We start from the raw sequence: 20,911 nt of genomic DNA, 5'->3' as shown, positions 1-20,911 counted from the left end.
TAAGATTGGTTGCGGGGTAGGGGGTAGGGGCTAAGGATCATAAAAAAAATTAGAAAGTGTGTGTGTGTGTGAGTGTGTGTGTTTGTGCGTGTCAGCATCCAGATGTATAGCTAGGGACCTACATGAGCTGGTAGAGCAAACAAAAATGGAGAGGGACACGGCTGTCTTTAATCTTACCTTGTCTTTTACCTACAGTGATACCGAGTAGTCTTACGATAGCTGCAGGTTTCCTTCCAAGCTAGGAATCCATTACAAAATTCTTTAATGAAATTCAAATGAATGAAATCAATTCAGCTGAAACACTGACTAGTCATTTGTTTACAAAAAGCATTGGTGCAAAGATTGTTGATGAAGGGAGGTGAGAGAAAGAATGGAGGGGTGTTGTGTAAATTGTCTTGACTTTTTCTGTGTTGGCAGAGGCTTTACTATGTTTGAATGAAGAATTGCCAGTGGGTTTTTAGAATATACGGTATACACACAGAAAAAAAGAAGGTGCCCAAAATGGTGTGATGCCATAGAAAAAACCTTTCTTAAAGAACCATTTCTGCACTCCTTTCCTTAGACACCTGCATTGTGTTTTTGTTCATCTGACCTTGTATGGCCACATTTGCAATTGCACAATATATACTATGGAGGGGTTTGGTTGTTTTCCACATTTATGCCATCATCCACTATCCAATAACTGAGAATTAAGAACCTTTTAACATCCCAAAGAACCATATGTTTAATTGGGATATTAAAAGGTTCTTGAAAGGTTCTTTGTGAAGCCAGAAATGGTTCTTCTATAGCATCACTCCAAAAGCACCTAAAATAAGGGTGTGAACTGCTTCACACCCTTATGTCAAGTTTACAGGTGCTATGTGTAGCATTTTAGCATCACTAAATCATTACCACATTAATTTGGAGACATTATATCTATAATATAATGACCGGTAAACAAACAAAAGACCATTTGGCAAGAAGATTGGCAGCTCTACTGGCCTCTACACTGCATTTTACTTTGTGTACCACCGGGCCACATTTTGCAGGAAATCTGCTTAATTGTTTCATGGCAGAAAGGGAGGGTTGCTGTTCGGACAAACAAAGGTAAAGCTTTCAGAGTTTCACTCAAAGGCAGATGGTGGAGTGAGTAAAAGGCATATGGTAACATCACTATCAACATGTTTATCCTCTTCAGTAAAGCGAAAGAGAAAACAAATGCAAGCTGAGCAACACCAGGGAAACGCCAATACCACTGGTGTAAGGTAGAGGCTACCAATCGGATCAACCATGGTCTCATTTGTTTACAGTAATTATACCAAGGTATTGCAATTAATTTCATCATGATGTATTTATTTAGATAGACATGTTTAAAAATGCTACACCCAGCTCCTTTAAAATGAAGTGCTAGGTGCCAGTAACACCATATCCAGTTTTGATGGAACATATTCAGAGTAGATGTGCAAGGGTCCATGACAACTTGTTTCTTCAACAAGTCCTCCAGGTTGTTTGTTCCTACCCTCTAATACGACCTACAGGAGCGTTTCCAACATGATCTCACAAAAATATGTGAAATGAACACGACCTCAACGAACTTGAAAATGTTCCTCTGCCACAAATTGAATTACATCCCAAAGGTTGGTTAATGGTTAAATTTAGGCAATTAAAACCACTTTGGTTAAATTTAGGCAAGTAAAACAAATTTGGTTAAGGTTAGGGTTAAGGTTATGGTAAAGTTTAGGCAAATAAAACAACTTGGGTTATGGTTATGGTTATGGTTAGGCAACTAAAACAACTTGGTTAAGGTTAGGAAAATGGTTTGGTCATGGTTAAATAAAAAAAAAGATTAAATGTGACTCACGATTGTGAGCTGGGAATCGAACCCCGGGCGCCGACATCGTAGGCAAACGTATACACCCGTCCGCCATCCCCAGCCACAATGCCCTTATTTTCCACCATGCTATTTAATGTTGAGAGAGAAAATTGACAGTCACGTGACGTCGATGCAGACCAACGTAGCACACTGTCGTTATTTACACGACCGCTAGAGTTCGCTTAAATTTAAAACGTAACTATAGGTCGTAATAAGCTGCTTGTACAAACGACCTATGGGGTCGTTTTTTGGAGGACAGACTCTGTTTCTTACAGGGCTTTTGGTTTACACATCTTAATATCGCATCCTGGTGTGAGATCACACAGGAATATATACGCTACCTTGAAGATATTGATGTTGAAACATTTCAAAATGAGTTGATCCTTGTCAACTAGGGGTCGTATTTGTAGCTTTGTATAAAAAACCCACATGAAAGGAAAACAGCAGCTCCCAAGAAATGGACTGCAATCATAATATCATTTTTCAATACATAGTGCTGTGTTTATTGTAAAAAACACTTTGACACATTTACACATTGAGTCTGTGTCAAAGCTTGTGCAAGCTTTGTATTGCTGTCGATCGTGTGAGTTTTTGGGTGGTTAAAGCCAGTGCATCAGAATTCCACAGAGCAGAGCATTAGCGTTTCATGTTGCACTGGGGAATAGCTGCCAAGAATCCTGTCGTGCATCCTAGCTTCCGCATAAGAGTCTGTCTCTCTCTTTCTCTCTCTCTCTCTCTCTCTCTCTCTCTCTCTCTCTCTCTCTCTCTCTCTCTCTCTCTCCACTCTCTCTCACACACACACACACACACTGCCTGCTTTGGTAAAGAACAATGTCTCTCTCGCACTCTCCTGAGCATTCATGCAAAAAGCTACAAATAATCCCTCTCTTTTTTCCTCATTCCTTCTCTTTCTGTGACCTCCTCCTAGTTCTACATCAGCCACAGTGCCTCTCTCTCCACCTCTGCTCTCTCTGGCGTACTTAGATTCTCTCACCTCCTCCTTATGTTATTTAGTTGCCCCTGTACTTCTGATTTACAGTGGCTTAATGTAGTCCTGTGCAGGGAGTCAGCAGATGAAATTGTCATTTGTCACATTAATAGTCCTCCCTCTCTGCCACACACACACACACACACACACCACTTTCCCAGTATGACTCCATTCACCCAACGCCCACTCTCATCCACCTTCCCTTTCTTTCCAGCCTCATCCCTCCCTCTCAGACCTCTTGCTTCATCCTCTCATCCCTAATGCCTTTCCCCCCACAACCACTCTCCTTCTTCTCCGCCTCCTCCCTCATACCCCCTTCAGTGCAATGGTGGATAAAAAAAATAAATCTCTCTCTATATAAATATATATACATATATTACCTCTGCTCTTTTCCCTTCATGTTATCTGTTGCTTGTTTTATGTTTATCACATGTTCTTATTGCTTATTCATCGTTGTGCGTCTTAAAGCAATCATCAAGGCTTTGTTCTACATAATGCACACACTGCAATGCTTTTGTTTTATGTTAGATTTTCGCGGGCATTGAAATAGACTACATAAGTGGGTGGAATTATAAAGTGCAGTAAGAGAACATTTAATTGCTGTTTTGTACAGTACGCTCGGCTGTTTATGCTTAAATTATATGAGCCCTGCTGTGCAAGAAATGTTGACTTGAATTTTAAAGGCGGCGTTTGCTGTGTGTTGTCCCATGTCACATGAGAAATTAGACAATCCCTGTAGCGGATTGTGATTATGCAGCTCATAACAGAGATAGAGCTTGAAATTAAATGCAGATTCAATATTCTTCATTTAAACTGTTTTGCATTCAGCTTTAGATCACTTTATCGTTCTTTCTAACTGGCGATTTCTCTATTTTACATATTGCAACCTGGGAGAGGATGAGAATCTATTTTACTTCTTGGCTTACTGTAGCCACACTTATAGAACAGGGTCAAGTTAAGTGGAATGCATATTTGCAAATATGCATAAGAAGCATGATAAAAATATAAGCTGTGGTTTCCAGAGAGAAAGTAATGTTGATTCAGAATGAATTGGTGTCTCGTGATAATTGCACGGGTTTGTGATGCAATGCACAGTTGGTTTTAGTCTGTGTGTTTATCTGGTGTGTGAAATTGGGATGACTATCTTTATTTCAGCAAGCAAACACACATCAAAAACACTTCAAATCCAACTATTTTTATTTGTCAAAGAAATAATATGATAATATGAACTTTTTTATCTTTGCACAGCACAGTTGTATGAAAGAAGATTATTTTACTCCTCAGACTTGGATAAAATGTGATGATTAGCACCTCTTTTACATTCGTATTTACAGAAATTACAGCTATTGTTAGTACGCAATAAATACATGGTACTTTTGGCATATATTTTGGGATACATTGATGCATCGTCATACATTTTAAAGCACAAATAATGTATACTTTATATGGTTTCACGCAACCAGAGGATCACTGGAGGAAACGCAACCTCAATTCAATCTAGCAGTCATAAAATATTTACCACCACTTATAACAAGCAGCTTTCCACAGTCAATTTTGGAGCTATCGATGATTTTGAAAACAGCATGTAAATCTTTAAATGATGTTTGGCAGTGTCCCAGCAGACATGCTGACCTGTTCTAAGAGGATCTAAAATAGGTTTTGCCCAAAATACATGTATAAACAAACGTGTAGGGGAGGAGGGACCCACCACTGATAGTTATTACAAGCATGTGTCTTCTGTCCTTATCTTAATCTTTATCTTGCTCTGGGCTGTGTGTACATGAGAGAGAGAGAGAGAGAGAGACACAGAGAGAGACCAGAATAATATTTATTTTAGCCACATGGGACTCATTATTTGGGCAGCCATCCTACTGTATCCAATTCAAGAATATTGCTGACTTTGATTTTTGGCAGCTCCTACCCCCCCGTGTTTCCACTGCTATTCTGTTGCTTTTCCAAGTACCACACTGCTGCCCGTGGCTTTCCGATTAATTTGCTTTTTGAAGCTACGACTGTTACCTTTAGCTAGCACCCATGTGCTCTTTTATCTGCTATCTCATTTTTGTCCGGGGACAAGGATTACAGTTTGCCCCTCACTGCATCTCTCTCATCTACACATTATGATACAACCCCAATGTCAACTCCCTGCATTCTGTGATCTATTTCCAACTGAGGAGGCTCAGACTTAATCCTCAGCAGGATACATAAGGAGCCATCTTCTATTGTTAAGCCCACTTGAACACACTTTATGTAATAACATGCAGTACTCTTATTCACTCTTACTCAAAAAAAATCTTGTTGCATTTGATTATATTTTGAATTGTCCTGGAAAGCATATCTAACCATGTTTGATCTCTTTTCCTCTCCTCTTCTCTCTCCCTATCTCTATTTTTTCTCCTCATTTCTGCTTTTCCTTTATTTTTCCTCTTTCTATGTCTTCCTCTTGCCCCATTCATCTTTTCATTCTCTTCTCTCTTCTTCATCCTTACCCCATCTTCTCCTACACCTTCTTCCAATCCTCCTCTCCACCACTCATCCCTTTCCCACTAATGCCCTCTCCTCTCTCATCCCTCTCTTCTTCATTTCCTTCTCTTCTCTCTTCATCTGCCCTCCACCCTCTTTTATCTCCTTTTTCTTTCCTCTCTTCTGTCCTCCAGCCTGTGAGTTGATGAACCAGGGGATCCTGGCCCTGGTCACATCCACCGGCTGCGCGGCCGCCAGCGCCCTGCAGTCTCTGACGGATGCCATGCACATCCCCCACCTTTTCATCCAGAGGAACGGGGAGGGAACGCCCCGCACCGCCTGCCAGCTCAACCCCAGCCCAGACGGAGAGAGCTACACCCTGGCCGCCAGGCCGCCCGTCCGAATCAACGATGTCCTGCTCACCCTTGTCTCAGAACTGCGCTGGCAGAAGTTCATTGTCTTTTATGAGAGCGACTATGGTGAGTTGGGAGGGATGTAGGGGTTTGTGTGTGTCATTTGGGTATTTGTTTGACAGTTTGAGATCTTTGTACTAACAAGAATGGTGTGCCAAAATTGCATTGAGTGCCGTTTAGTAGGGACCTCAAAATTATTTTTTTAAACAAACATACAGTATATTGAATTGTCATAGTCAATGTTTACACTTTGTAACAACCAACATGCTGGGGGTTGCTGTGAGTTGTAAATGTATGTTTTGTTATTTCCGTGCAAGCAGATGATAGCCAAATTTATCTTATATAAATGTGATATTATATCTGTGCGATGATCTCAGCTCTTTAAACTATTCTAAATGTTCTAAAACCATCTCCACAGTCAGCCACAGACAGATAAAAACAACAGAGATCAAGCTGCTCCAAAAGTAATAATCATCTGTCTGCCTTATTAACGGCTTGCGCTTGATATGCTTTGAAGAGTAATGTACACCGAGTTGGAGATATGCTGAAAGAAAAAAACACAACATACACGTGCACACTGTTAAAAATACATCAATGCGCAGAGATTGTGGGGAAAAATAAGATCTCATCGCTGCATTCACCATTAGAAGCGTTCTCTGGGTTCAAAAAGTCTTAGTCTAATTGGCTCATTTGTGGCACCAGAGAGTGAGGGAGTGAGCAGATCGCGCTTTATGTATTCTCAGATATTCTCCATTTCTATTTCATTATTCTCACCACCAGGCCCCTGTGGGCCAGACCTTTCTTGACCCACATTTAGCGCTAGGCGTGGGACTGTGGACTGTGGCAACGATTGGCAACGGAATACAAGGGCAGAAAGATGAAGAGAGTATATTGCTGCATTGGCATTCCTCAGACGACACTCTGCCACTGCTGCCTAATCTTTTTACCACTTAGAAGAGTGCAATCTAGAAGGGAGCGTAAATCTTTTTTTTTTTTTTTTTTTTTTTAATCTCATAGAAGGATACACAGTACAGTATAAACTGCAGTTGATATAGTACAGTAAAGGAAGCCTCTCAAGGGAATATAGCCCCTCATCTCCCCCCATGCAGCCTCCAACCCCCAGTCTCCACTCCCCACCCTCAGCATTTATGCAGCTACTCTTTATATGGACTGTGATGTGACTTTAAAGGTGCTCCATCTGGATATATGTGACAGGGTGTTTCACATTTACAGAGATCTCTCCTTGGACTGGCTTTCTCACGTTGTTCTCTCTCTGTAGAAAGGGCACACTCAGCATTGTGTTGGATCGATTGAAACCCCAGCATGGGATAGGATAAGATTTTAGCCCCCTATGAGGAATACGGGGATCTATCTATCCATCTGTTTGTCTATCTATCTATCTATCTATCTATCTATCTATCTATGACATAAAACAGAAACATACATTTCCCAACTTGCACACCTTGATTTCATGCAGTTTTACCTTGATTCAACACACTTCCATTCAGTGAATCATATATTATGAAATCTTTATATAACAGCCCACTACCCTACAGTGGACAGTGACTACAGCCTTAAATTACACTGTAAGTCCTGTGAGAGGGAGTCTATGTCTAATGCATCAGGGCTCAGTTTAACAAGGCACTACTGGTAAGAAATAATGGATGGGATACCAGTTCTAACAAAATAGCCTATTTTAAGTCTGCTAAATTAGGTGCTATGAAGTCAGCACCATTGACATTTGTTCTCGTGTTACACTGTTTAACTCAGTACTCGTTTAATTAAAGAATGTAGCGGCTAATTAGGATGCTCATCACAGAACAGTCAAAATACCCGTGGTGCCTGCCTTGAAGCAGTACTACAGTGACCTACACCACCGCCCAGAGAGAAGTACTGCATGCAAAGCTGTGTTGGCAGTTAGTGTTTTAAAAGACTCTGGATGTTGAATTCAAACTTTACATGTGTGAGTACGGAGAAACAGTCCCAGCAGCTCGCTAAATGGGACACTTTGAATGGAATGAAGACAAATCCATGCAGGCTAATGTGACTCACATAATACGATGCGTAGTGTGTTAGGACCTCTATGTCACTTTATCCCCATAGTTGGAAATTGCAGGGTGGATTGAATTGCAAGCTGTTCTGAACATCTGCTCCAGTCTTCTTTCCTGGTTCTCCCATCACCTTTCCCCATCATAGCCAATATTTCAAAAGCACGGATCGGTTTTGAACGTCACATCACTTCCAACACATGCTGTCAGATTAGTGATAATCAAAAATGAGATTATGTAACTCTATTCGCAGCGCAGGAGCAGGAGCAGATTAGGCTCTCAGAGTGTGATCTCGTCAAAGCCGTCCTCCGTTCTCTGTTGTACTTCCTGCTCTGTGAAAAGGGCAGGAAGTACAAGACTCTGTGATGTCTCCTTCACCAAGAAGGTTCCTTTCATGATACCTTCCAGTGCCACAGCTATCTCCCACAGCTGTACGACAGCTTTTTTGCCTGAGTTTTTGAAAAGCATGCTGACTAGATTAGTTGACATATGGAATATATACAGTATATATATATAGGTTGAAACATGACTATACAAAATGCTGGAACAGCAAAAGCGTTGTGCTGCTTGCTTACAAGATATGAGTCAATACCAGTGCTTTTAGCAAGACAACAAACAAATGATGATAAAGCAAGTTGCTGTGTAGTACCATTCCCACTGAGAATACAGCAACATATCAAAATCCATATTTGTCCCACCCAGTACAATCCGCTAGCTTTCCCATCCAAATTTGATAGTATGTGGTGGTAAAGGAATCTTTTCTAATGGAAAAAAGCATGCAGTGTATATCGGTTACTCAATTGATTATCCTTTGTTAGCAACCATGAGCACAGCTTACAGCTTACTGTACATAACTATAACACAGGTATATACGATATGCTCTAAAAATTCTAAGAGTTCGTTGACATCTCAAGCATGTGATATAAAAAACACATTACTGAACCGTCAAACAGTAGTTAACATTTTGGACAACGGGAAGGCAGAAAGGCTGTTGGAGCTAAACTGTAAGCATCCTGTCAAAACTGCCAAGGAATATCTTGGTTTGTTAGCTGTATTATCAGTTATGCTGAGTGTGGGATTGACGGTCGATATGACAAACCATTGTGCTGAAGTTTTTGACCTGTGATTATCCAGTCTGTGTATCCCCATCCAGTGTCATTTAACTGAAAATGTGTTACTCAGCTAAATAATGGTTAATTCTAAGTGGATATATGACAATTCTGCCACTGTAATTAACACTGACTGCAGAAATGTATGAGACTTTTTGTTTCTTTTAGAGATTTGAGAGATTTTCTAATTTGATAAATTTTTCCATTTTTATGTGACTAGTGCAGTGCCCGTTCAAAACATGCCTGTTCGGAACGGGCCCATTGCTTGGCCTCCGGTATTGCTGCTTGCAGCTTTCTCGAGAACCGCTCATCCAAACAACTTCACACTCGACACTGCGCTTCCAGTCGCTGTTCGCTTGTTTATTCAAAGTTTATTAATATTGAACGTGTCACGTGTCCAATCCAACACTGCACGTCCTTGGGTCCCCAGCAATACATCCACCAAGTGTGAAGTAGATTGGACGAACGGTTCTCGAGATATGCGAAGGACACACATACAGACAGAGATTCCTTGCTTTATATGTAGTATGATGATAATTAAAACTAATACTCAAAGAATGTTCAAGTTCAAGAGTGCAGAAATGACAAGTTTTCCAGTGATTTTATCTTGCTTCCCAACCTATTACGCTTATTTCATGATATTTTTAGTCACATTATCTCACTACACTGGCAGATAATCTGTCTGGTTTCAATATGACAATGCCAATATGACTTCTTTCAAGAAATCACCATAAAACAGTGAGGACAATCATGAAACAAGAAACTTTCTCCAAGACAATTTCACTTTTAGTGTCATGAAACAAGTAAAAAAAAAGTCTAATTTGTTTTCACAAAAAAAAATCCTAAAATAAGCTTGATGAGTCAGGATACAAGACAAAATAACTTCACAAGTCTGTCAGTTTTTGCAGTGTTGACAATTTGACCAGGATATTTCACTTCTAAGGTCATGTAAAGCATGATTGCTACACTAGAGCAGCTTTATCAAACATTTAGCAGTGATCTTGGGTTGATGGATTTGTGAATGTGACATGATAACGCTGGGTTTTGCAGGGCTGCTGTGTCATCGATTTGCTGATAGCGCATTACTCTATAAAAGCAGATAGATAGAAGAGCTATTTGCACAGCCCCAGGCATCACACTGTAGCATTATGCACGCAGGATGATCCAACAGTTCATTATCTATATTACACTTATCTACACATTTATTATTATCTCTGTCGCATTTCATTGATGCCCTGGAACTTCAGCTGCTCAGGCTCAATTCAGACGCATTACTCAACTCCACTGGAAGTGTGGTTTTGGGTGGTGAGAGCAGCCTACAAGTGTTGTGGTAGGAGAGCACATAGGGAGAGTTTTCGAGAGGAACCCTTTTCTGTTTTGTTTTTTTTATCACAGCTCAAACAGCTGGTTCCCCTGACCTCAGGGGCAAAGTGTGGCTAAGTGTAGTGAAGTGTGTCGGAAAAGCCAATTCACTCAAATCTCCACCAATGCATCAGTGGCATCAAAAACACATTACTGAAACAACTTCTAGGCTTCACCTCATCTGGTTCCATTTGTCACTGTGCATTCACAAGTCATTTGGGTTGTGAGAGAGCATGTTCCATAACTTCTTATACAACTAATAGTAATAGCCTCCATATTGTTACGCTAGTGCAGCTCTAGAAGCAGGATAACACTGTATTATGACTGAAAAGCAACGCTTTGCCTGCCTTGAGGCAAAAAACAGTCAAAATGATATGGTAATCCTATCACAGCCCATTGCCAACCAATAGGCCCTCTAATCATGTTGAGATGATGCTTCTGTGCATCTTTCTTGGCCAAAAAGATAGGTCGTGCTTTTTATCCTGTTATTTTTTTATTATTATTGGCAGTCAACACAACAAACACTTCTCTGCTTCCTCGAAACAATCCTGCGGTTGATGATTCAGCCATGCTCTTTGACAGCGCTGAAGGGTGTAGCCTAATGCCTCTTCTCTTTATTCGAAAAGGACAAAATAAATTCAGTGTATGTCAAGAGCATAAAAGTTCTCATCTCTTCCACTGAAAAACTAACTTCTCTCAGTTTGTTTTCAAGTCCCGTGCAGCCCCTTGTGCACTGTGGTGATTCTCCTCAAGCCAGTCAGCGTGCTCAGAAACAAATTGAATCTTTCAGACGCAGGGCAGATTGTCTCCCTGTCTCCACATGTCTTTTCGCAGCATTTAAATAACGTTAGCAAAATCTGAAGATGTGGTGTGAGCTCCTGCGGTGAATCAGATGATGTGTTTTTACATGTTGTTTTTGACCGTGACCAGACACAGACCAGGGTCATGCTCTCCCGTTCCTGCAGGGTGCTTATCTTTAAAACCAACCGTATCCTTGAGTAGACTCACTTCAGGTGAATGGCAGCAAATTGAAAAAGTCAGTCATACCATTCTTTGTTTAAAATCCGACACACATGCCGGACCGTCTGGCTCACACCTATTGAAACCGTAGGCTACGGACCTTGAATACTAGATGAGAGACGCCTCTCACTGTTCAATTAGGTATTATTTTAAAAGATAAAAATTGACTCCTTTCATCCTTTCAGCACTAAAATTAAGGTAATCTTTACCACATTTACCTGCATACTAGTTGTACTGCTAATAACAATGACTTTTTAAAAGGTGTATGAGATATTGTATCTTTATGTCTTTGTAAAAGCTGTTTAAGGTTTGCTTACACAGTAGTCACAGGTCTTTGTATGTGAAAGAGAGCCAGCTATTGATTCTCTATGGGAGGGTGGACACTATCTGCAAACAAAAGCTTCTGTAAAATTGGCTTGTCATAACGAGGAGAACGTAAAAGTCAACCGACTGGCAAGCCTATAGGACAATTTTAAATGCAGGTGGATCAAGTTGAACATCAGTAGGCTCCTTGGCAGGCCTGGCTGAGATTACCTGAGCTTACTAATGACTGTGGAGCAGCTACATCTGTCTCTGCCCTCCCTGTGGTGGCTGGCTCTCTGTTAGAGGAGGAGAGAATTAGGCTGGGATTAGGTGTGAGATTGATTAAGCTGCCTTGGCTCCCAAGTAGGAGGAGGATCCTAATGTAGAAAGTACATTTATAACACAGGCAGGGGCTGAACATAGACAAACACTGAGGATATATCCTGGAGAGTCTGTAATAAGTCTGTAATAAGTAATGAGAGAGGTAAAGAGATGAGTAAGAGGGACGAAGGTTCTTAAAATGGGCAGTGAATAAATTGAATGACCTGAGAAAATGAAATAAGCTTTCTTAGAATAGTGAAAACACTTTTATCCAAGTACTCGCTGTTTTGATCCAGGCATCCCACACAACTTAATTTTGTTTCAATTAATGTAACATTGAGCCCACAAGGTCTATCCCACTGCCAACTAACTTGTCAGGTAATTTCACGGGAACTGAATTTACAGGTGACCTTCAATTAATTGGCTTTACATAACGACACAGAGAGAGAAAGAGAAAGAGAGAGAGAGGGAGAGAAAGACGATGGAGAAGGAGCATATTTTCATCTGTATGATACACTACCCATCAGGAAACCGATTTACCTCTGCTAGTTGTCTGTACTTCATCTCACACACATCTAGACAAATTCAACAGGGATCATTTGGAAAATGTTAATCACTATAACGGTGATGGCTTGAAGTAGGAAAAATAGATATTCCTTCATTCTTCTCCTCACTAATAAATGCCTGGTACCTGTTAGAAACGAAGAGACCATCTGGGTGCTCTTAGGGTATTTACATTCACGAGTGTAAGAGTGAAATAATTGATAAATGTGAGCAGGAAAACAACAAAATATAGTAGAATGCAGGAGGCTGAGTTACAAGCTCATGGGGCCAATTTCAAATATGTGCTGGGTTGATTTTTCGACCTGTTTTTTTCTGTTTCTCAGCCCTTCTGTGTCTTGCGTTATGAAATAAGCTACTGTCTCCCTCTTAAGCACGCAGCATTGCATCATTACAAATGCATGTCAGCAAAACTTAAGTGGAGCAATTGATTTTAAGTCCCTGTTGGACTTGTAAGGTGTGGTTGCATGCCAAAAATGCAATCACTGTACAATATCTTTGAGACCTTTCACCGTGCCAGAGGCTGTTGGGACAATGTGTGATAGACAGGCTACTAACATCATAATAAGTTTCTCTTCACCTTGTGTTTCTCTTCAGAAAGGCGTTGTGTATGTTTGTCGTCACGGGCAGATTCATAACACATAATGTATATGCACACACACACAGGCCCACACACAAACGCTACAGAATGCTACCATGGCAGCAGCCTTTCGTTTGTGCAGGAGTCTGATCACAGATGGGAAGAGAATGGCCTTAATTTGACTGAGAGAACAACTGTGATTAATTTGTTCACATTTATAGCAAAAAAGAAAGTTTCAGTGACATTCCCATTTTCATTGTCTTCCATACTCTGATTATTTATCAACTGTGTCATTTGCGCCCTTCATTGTAGGCCACGAATGACAACGTTCTCCCATCAGGAAATGCAGCCATATTGTTTCCATTGTATTTCATGTCCTCCTCCCATACCAAGCTGAGAGGTGGATGTAAACAAAGATGGTACAGACATTAACAATCTAACACTTTCTTTTTGGCCCTAACTCATGAAAATGATCATTGGTAGGATGAATATGAGTATGGCATGCGGGACTCATGTCCAAATATCTCTTTAAGAGTTTGCACATTTTGCTGTGATTTGCACTTGTTTTAATCAGAGAATGAATACTGTGATTATTATCTTAAACAAAATACTAGCTTGAGATCAGAGTATCGGTCTGCATTCAACTGTTGTCAGTGAAAAGTGGTTGGATGGCAATTGCAACAAAAAGGTTGTAATCGGTCTCTTCACCCCTGTCCCATTCCTCTCTCTCTCTCTCTCTCTCTCTCTCTCTCTCTCTCTCTCTTTCCTTTATCTCTCTCTCTCTCTCCCCTAAATGGCTCTTGTGGCAGTGCATAACACGCTCACTGCCTGATACATTTCAGATTTGCGAAAAATCTATATTGCATGCAATTAACTGGCTTTATTATTCTCAGAATAACAGTCTTTGCTTTAACAGACTCATCTCAATATTGAGTAAACACAGCCGGGTAGCATAGCCATTTCTCAGAGTTTTCCGCTTGGTTTGCGGCACAGCTTGACAGCTCAGTAAAAACCTCTGAGCCCTTTGATCATGATATGCTCATTTCTGCACTGCTCCAATCCATGAGGGAGTCCTCTGCTTTAGATATAACTTGGGTAAGATTGAGCTGAAAAGGATGTCGGAGCGACTTCATGGGGTATTTCTCCGTCTCTCTCTATCTCTCTCGCCTGTCTTTCTCTCTGACATCCACACATACTGTAAAGCAAAACGGTGGGAGGGAGAGAGAAATGGGGAAATCGAGAGTAGCGAGCGAGCGATTGTTAGAGAGAGAGAGCGAGATACTGATGAGAGAGTCAGTGAGAGGTTATGTTTTGATATCAGAAACTTTCAGAGCCAGATTTGTGTTCAGAAGTGACGCTTGGGTAAACATGTCCAGAAATCAGACCTTTAATTCCACGTTAATCCTCTTTTCTGCAGCCCTGTCCGTGGCTGACACGGTTGCCCCGTGGAAAAGCCTGCTACGGGTTTGGAACTCTGGCTTTGAAGTCAGATGTTGCTATCGGGGTCCTAGAGTAGCTGTCCCACGGTAGCCTCCCCTTGCCTCTTCATCGGATTAAAAACTGTTTGTTTGTAACAGTATAATATCGCTGTTGTTGTGTGAAAACCTCGCATCTCCAGTTTTTTTGTGATTTTCATGTTTAACTTCAATTGAAGGATGACATGGTTCGCTATGGGTTGAGAAAGTTCTACAACACCTTGAGCTTATGAAACTTTTTCAAAATCTTTTGGATTTTGGATTGGTAGTTACTGTAAAGTTGACATTTGGGAGACACAACAGCGACGATGTGATTCCACTGAATCACATTCAACCATTTTTGATTCATTCTCTAGATCTGCTGTGTAAATCTGATCTGAACTGGGTTATACTGGATAGAGTACATACAAGCCTACACAAATTACATTATTAAATAGTCTATTTAAACATGCACTGTTGGAATGTAGCATATTTGGCAGAGATGGCTTTCATAGAAAAAAAGTACATTGTAGTCCAAGGAAGTGGTGATATTGATTCATTCTTTGAGCTTGATGCATATATTCAGTTTGACACCTTAATTCTCCTTTTTTCCAATGTAAGACCCAGCTCTCATCTGTTTTCCAATATTCTCCAATATAGCATTTGTTTTAGAGTTGCCGAAAAAAGCTAGTCTCATGTGTCATCACAATAAAGCTAAATATTATGGTCAATACACAAAATTAATTGCAATGGTCCAGTAGAGGGACAGAAGGGAAGGATCCTTGATTACATTGTAAATCGTGTTGAGTGTTTGAACATTAGGAAGGATTGCTCTGTGGTCGAGCTGTTGCCCAATGTACACAAAGTAACAGTACCAAGGGCAACCGTACAGTGTTCCGGTTTCAGGAAACAATTTAGAGACTAGGAAGGCTCTTTGGACACAGCAAACCCAAGAGCTGGAAAGATGTGTGTGGAAGAGAGAGCGAGTTCGCAAAGAGTTCTGAAGTAGGAGAGTTGGCGAGTGGCGACGCTTCAAAATGATGAATGTTTTAATTTCAACTTTTGTTCTGCCCTTTGAACATTTTTATTCAGAGGAGAATCCAGCGACAACTGTGAGTATTTATGCTACCCAAAAATAAATTGCAATAAAACTGCGGCAGGAAAAATCGAAAGTTGTATCTCATTCTTTATGGTTTTCCTCATATGGTACTTAGTCATAGAGCTACTTCTGTTTGCCCCAAGGTGTACACTGAGAAACGGGGTCGATGTACCAATATGTTGCTTCACTGCTCAGGCCAGGTCAAGGGCTTTCTTATTATCCTAATTTTATGTTTTGGCCCTGAGCAGCTAAAAACTACATGGAGTTGCCTGGCCATATTCCCTCAAATACACCCACACACCCCTCTAGTAGTCTATTTTGGTGTGTGTGTGTGTGTGTGTGTGTGTGTGTGTGTGTGTGTCTGCATGCATGCGTGAGCCAGTCTGCCAATCTATGCCCCTGTGTACTGTCTATTCTCAGCTCTAAAGCACTGGGGCACTAGATGACTCATCAAACCTCCAGAGATACAACAGGAGAAAATGTGAACACACACACACACATACCTATATGCCCTCACACACATACACACTCACGCATGCACATACACTCTCTCTTTTGTCATCTCCTAAACATAACAGAGGAACTCCCGTTGTGGATGCAGAAACAGACTCTGCCCTAGTGGTTTTGCCTAACCTCTCTTTAACAATGCAGCATGACTTGGCACATGCTGGGCTGCTGCTCCCTCTGTGGCTGCTGGGATCGGTGCGCTTAGTGCGAGCCCTCTGCTGCACATCACCTTTGATTTGTCTGTGCAGCGCAGGCTCCTTTTAAGTTGTTTCCCGTATACTGCACACACACAAAGGTCTCTGGGGAGAGCAACACCTGCCTCCAATTTCATATCCTCTAAACCCCAGGAAACAGCGAGACAAGTGTGCTTGTTATGTTTTGTCGTGCTTTAGATCAGCAGCGGAGAATGGAGCCTACCTTGAAGCATTTGGAATGAAGCCTGAAAATGTTGAGTGCATGTGCAGGTGTTGACAGTACAGGTTGTTCACTTAAAGACTTGATGAAATGCTCTGGGAATTAAGTACTGTATAACCTAGCACCTGCCTAAAGTGTTATTCTCTCTCCGTCTCTGTCTCTTATTCACTCTCCTCTCTCTCTCTCTCTCTCTCTCTCTCTCTCTCTCTGTCTCTGTTCTGTCCCTCTCTCTCTCTCTCTCTCTCTCTCTTTCCCTGGCTCCTTCTCTCTCCTCCTCCAGATATCCGGGGTCTGCAGACTTTCATGGACCAGGGGTCTCGGCTGGGACTGGACGTTTCCCTGCAGAGGGTGGACCGGAACGTCAGCCGCGTCTTCACCGACCTCTTCAACACGATGCGCACCGAGGAGCTCAACCGGTACCGGGACACCCTGCGGCGGGCTGTGCTGCTCATGAGCCCTCGGGGAGCGCAGGTGTTCATCCACCAGGTAAGCTAGGTCGCAGACACTTTACTTCATCGCATGGGTGGAAATAACTAATTACAATTACTCTTGTTACTGTAATTGAGTAGCTTTTTATGAAGCTGGCTAGTTGTAAACTGGCCAAATGTGGAGTCATTCGCTGTGAACAGTCAGTTTTTTATGCAATTAACGTAATCTTGAACTCTGTCCTCGCACCCTTTGTGAATTGCATGGAAAAGAAAAGACAACAATGTTCTCTTTTGTAAAAAGTGACTCAGTAACTTTTACTGTGACTACATTTTAAATGAGGCACATTTATTTTTACTCAAGTAGATTTTTACACCAGTAATGTTACCTCTATTTGAATAAAATATCAGCAAAGTAACAGTACTTCTACTTTTTCCACTCCTGCTTGGACTGAAGGACCCATAACACAAGCAGTGATGCAGTCAAAAGTCAAGCACAGTAAACAAGCATTCACTCAGTAAAGATGATGACCCATGCACTGAACCACATATGGCTGAGGACTCCTAATGTGAGAGTTGAACAAACATTGCATTGATATGAAGAAGTAACAAAATAATAGTAAAATAGCATATAAACTTCCCAGTTTTGATTGGGGGCCACTGAGAGTACATCAGTGACCTTCTCTTGTTAAAAAGTGATGAAACAGGAAGTAACTGCCCGACAGCGCCCGTGTGGGATTGTGCCAAAAGCCACAGCAGTGGGCAGAGCTTCAATAGAGGTAAAGGCTTGATGGACGAGTGTTGAGGTACTGAATTATACCCTCAGAACCACATTTCAGGTGTCAACCTTTTCATCGCTTAGATCTAATATTATACGTATTCGTAGAGCAGAAACATTATTTTTACAGTGCAACATTCAAACATTGTTTGCTACACTGACCAGCAGCACTCTGCACTTATACAGAATCCCAGAATACAACTGGCTACCTCTCTCTGAGCTCATACAGTACTATTCTAACTTGGTAGCTGCTACTAACTCCTCCTCTATTTGCTCCTTCAACACAATGCTTGCTAATTATAGTACGGCAGCTGGGGAACTTAATGCATTCAGCTCTCCACTGTAGCCCACGATGATTACTCACAGCCATTCCTCTCTCACCTCACCTTGCTTGGTTTCAAATAAGCTTCCCCCTCCCCAACACAATACATAATAGATGAACCACCATGGCCATAAATGTCCTAAATAACAGTGAGTCAGCTAACAAGCTGATTCATGTGTTGTAATTATGATCAACAGTGTTACCTACATTCTCTTCACTAAGGTGCTGTGGCATGATTGAAGCACACACTTGGCATTGGCGCTATTGAAGACAATGAAAAACATGACTAATTGCGATATAAAATATAGCTGAGAGGCTTTTTCTGTGTGAAAATGTGTTAAAATTAAGGTTTTACTATTGTTGGCTTCACATAAAGAGCTATAAGCCTAAGAGTTGTTACTGCTACTGTTGTGAGTAGTAGATTTTGCTTACATTCCATTAACACATTTAATTTAAAGTAACTTAAAAGGTTCGGACCTTGACTTTTCTATGTTGCAGTATCTTACTGCTTACTCTTACTACTACTCTACTTATTGTTTTGTTAAACTGAAGGCTTATTCATACTGTATCATACTACATCTCAAGCCCAGCCCAGAAAATACAGAAACGTGCACATACAATATGCAATGTAATGTCAAGAATGTAAAGAATGCGATCAGGATAAACGCCTTCCATTATGAAAAAATATCTTGAACATCAATTTCTCGCTGAGGAAGACGTTAGTGTTTCATAATGATTTGTACACTGTGAATTCTTATGTGTGGATGTTCTAGTATTTTATATCACATATTTATGAAATGCAGTGTAGTGCAGTGTCCTTTGACTGCTACCTACACAAAAATCTTTCTTCTAAAAGTCTACTTTTAAGGAACAATTGGTTTATTGAGCCCCATTTTTGTTTTGTTTTTTTACTTTTTACCATGCACTGTCAGTGTTTTTGCTCGGTCGCAGCACCATGAGAAGGTGTTTTCTCATGGGGGAGAACCTTTCTACATTTCTTTCATGTCACTTGCCATGAAAGAAAGATAAACCGAAGCTTTGAAATATGAGCTTTCTTCAGGATACCAAAAGTTGACTTATTCATTACTGACTCACTTGAGGGAGATGAGCGTTACTGATGGAGTATAGGGGAGGGGGACTGAAAAATGATGCTATTTATTGAAATGCTATTCCAAAGGAGTTTAAAAAAAGAATATGTCTATATTTCCATTTTTATTGCATCTAAAGATCACTCAAGGATAAGAAGGCATCTTCCTTGAGGCAAGTGACAGCTATGTAATCTAGCTGTGTAGCTTGGCTGTCTTGGAATCACATGACACCAAAGCAAGACACGTGATATGTTCAGATGTTTCAGAGAGGTTTTACTCTTGATGGATTGCAGTTCATCTCTGTGGGTCCTCAGTGTTCAGCCCTGACTCATTTAAATCTATGGAAATTAAATACTCTAGAAGGAGACCTTAACTAACAGCAGGACAAAAAACCTTACTTGCTAATTATTCTAAAACTGAAGCACTCATAGACAAATACGTAAATCAATGCACAGGTTGTGAATACACCAAGGCTTTCAAGTTTCATTAATGACATGCCGCTTTGATCCTCCCCTGTACTCCCATGAATTCTGTTACAGTTCTCTCTCTCTCACACACACACACACACGCACACACACACTGCCAAAGAGGTGCACAGATCTTTTCTTCTCACAAGATTGCATTTAATCGTGCCAATTATATTCTTTATCATCCCTTATACAATTAACAGGAGGTGTCTGGGGGACTAAGAAATAAGCACAGCTTCACATTCAGCACAGTTCCCTAATGCTCCTGTGACTTTGTTAATATATTAAATGTGGTGAAGATTTGTTAATTCATCAAAGCTTCATTAATACCTTGGTAACTATCGTCACAGAGACTACCCACAACCCACCAGAGAGACTGTGGTGCTGTGGTGAATGTAAATATGCTAATATCTAAATGGAGAGTGATGATGATGCACTGGAGAATTACACATGAATACTTTCAGGTTGAGGGGAAAAAAGTGACAAAGTTGCCATGGTGACTAGAGGTCCACAGTATGCTGGATCACAAATCCATCGCCCTCGACAAATCTTTTTTCATGACGGTAATGGAAATTTAAAGAAATTCAGTTTATTAGTGGGATTAATGGTGTTAGTCATCTTGTCCATTTGTGAAAGACATGAATAAATATATTCATAGTGGTGCTAATTCTTTAGTATTATAGAAGCTGTGTGAAGTTGATAAGCTGTAGCAGAGTGTGGGTGCTGGTGCTGTTTATCACAGAAGCCTGCTCTCCTTAAATGTTGTTATTTTCTTAATTCCTCATCTATGTGTGGATACTGTCCATTCACATCCATTATTTTCTTTTCTTCTGTTCTATCCTGCTCTGCTCCATTCTCACTCATTCATCTCCTCTGCCCGCTTAATTCCTTTCAAGATAAAGGGGGGCTGGAGCATATCCCAGTATGCATTGGGCAGACAGCGGGGAGACAGCTTGGACAGGTCACCAGTCAATCAGAGGGCTAACACAGATAGACAGACACCCACATTCATGTCTTTGGGTAATTTAGAGTTTCCAATACACCTGCCTTGTCTTTGTCTTTGGAATGTGGGAGGAACATGCAAACTGCACGCAGAAAGGACCGAGGTGAGGAACTGAACGGCCCTTCTATTCTATTATATTCTATTCTATTTTGCTGTGAAATTGTATAAGGGACTCTCACTGTGGTCTTGTTAGCTGACCAAAGTTGACCTATAGTTTCAGGATGTGCCTGATGTTCCTGCTACAATTGAATTTCCCTGAATTTCCCCAAGGAGATCAATAAAGTGCTATCTTATCTTATCTTATCTTATCTTATCTTATCTTATCTCATCTGAT

General features: G+C 40.9%; 1 protein-coding gene across 1 annotated transcript in view; it reads left to right on the top strand.

The window, feature by feature from the left end:
- Positions 1 to 20,911, top strand: part of LOC139664630 (glutamate receptor ionotropic, delta-1-like) — a gene marked incomplete at its 3' end in the record, with an annotated part of 202,338 nt that overhangs the window by 140,647 nt on the left and 40,780 nt on the right. Inside the window, exons 3-4 of the mRNA XM_071543537.1 lie at positions 5,498 to 5,782; positions 16,775 to 16,980. Coding sequence (XP_071399638.1) covers positions 5,498 to 5,782; positions 16,775 to 16,980 — 491 coding nt within the window. The remainder of the gene's footprint in view (positions 1 to 5,497; positions 5,783 to 16,774; positions 16,981 to 20,911) is intronic.

The sequence above is a fragment of the Centroberyx affinis genome, unplaced genomic scaffold (genome assembly GCF_046629955.1).
Source record: "Centroberyx affinis isolate AG114_WGS23_722 - 3 ecotype Tasmania unplaced genomic scaffold, CSIRO-AGI_Caff_v1 ptg004340l_1, whole genome shotgun sequence".
NCBI lineage: Eukaryota > Metazoa > Chordata > Actinopteri > Beryciformes > Berycidae > Centroberyx > Centroberyx affinis.
The sequence above is the reverse complement of the archived record's forward strand: the minus strand, read 5'-3'. Positions and strand labels throughout refer to the sequence as shown.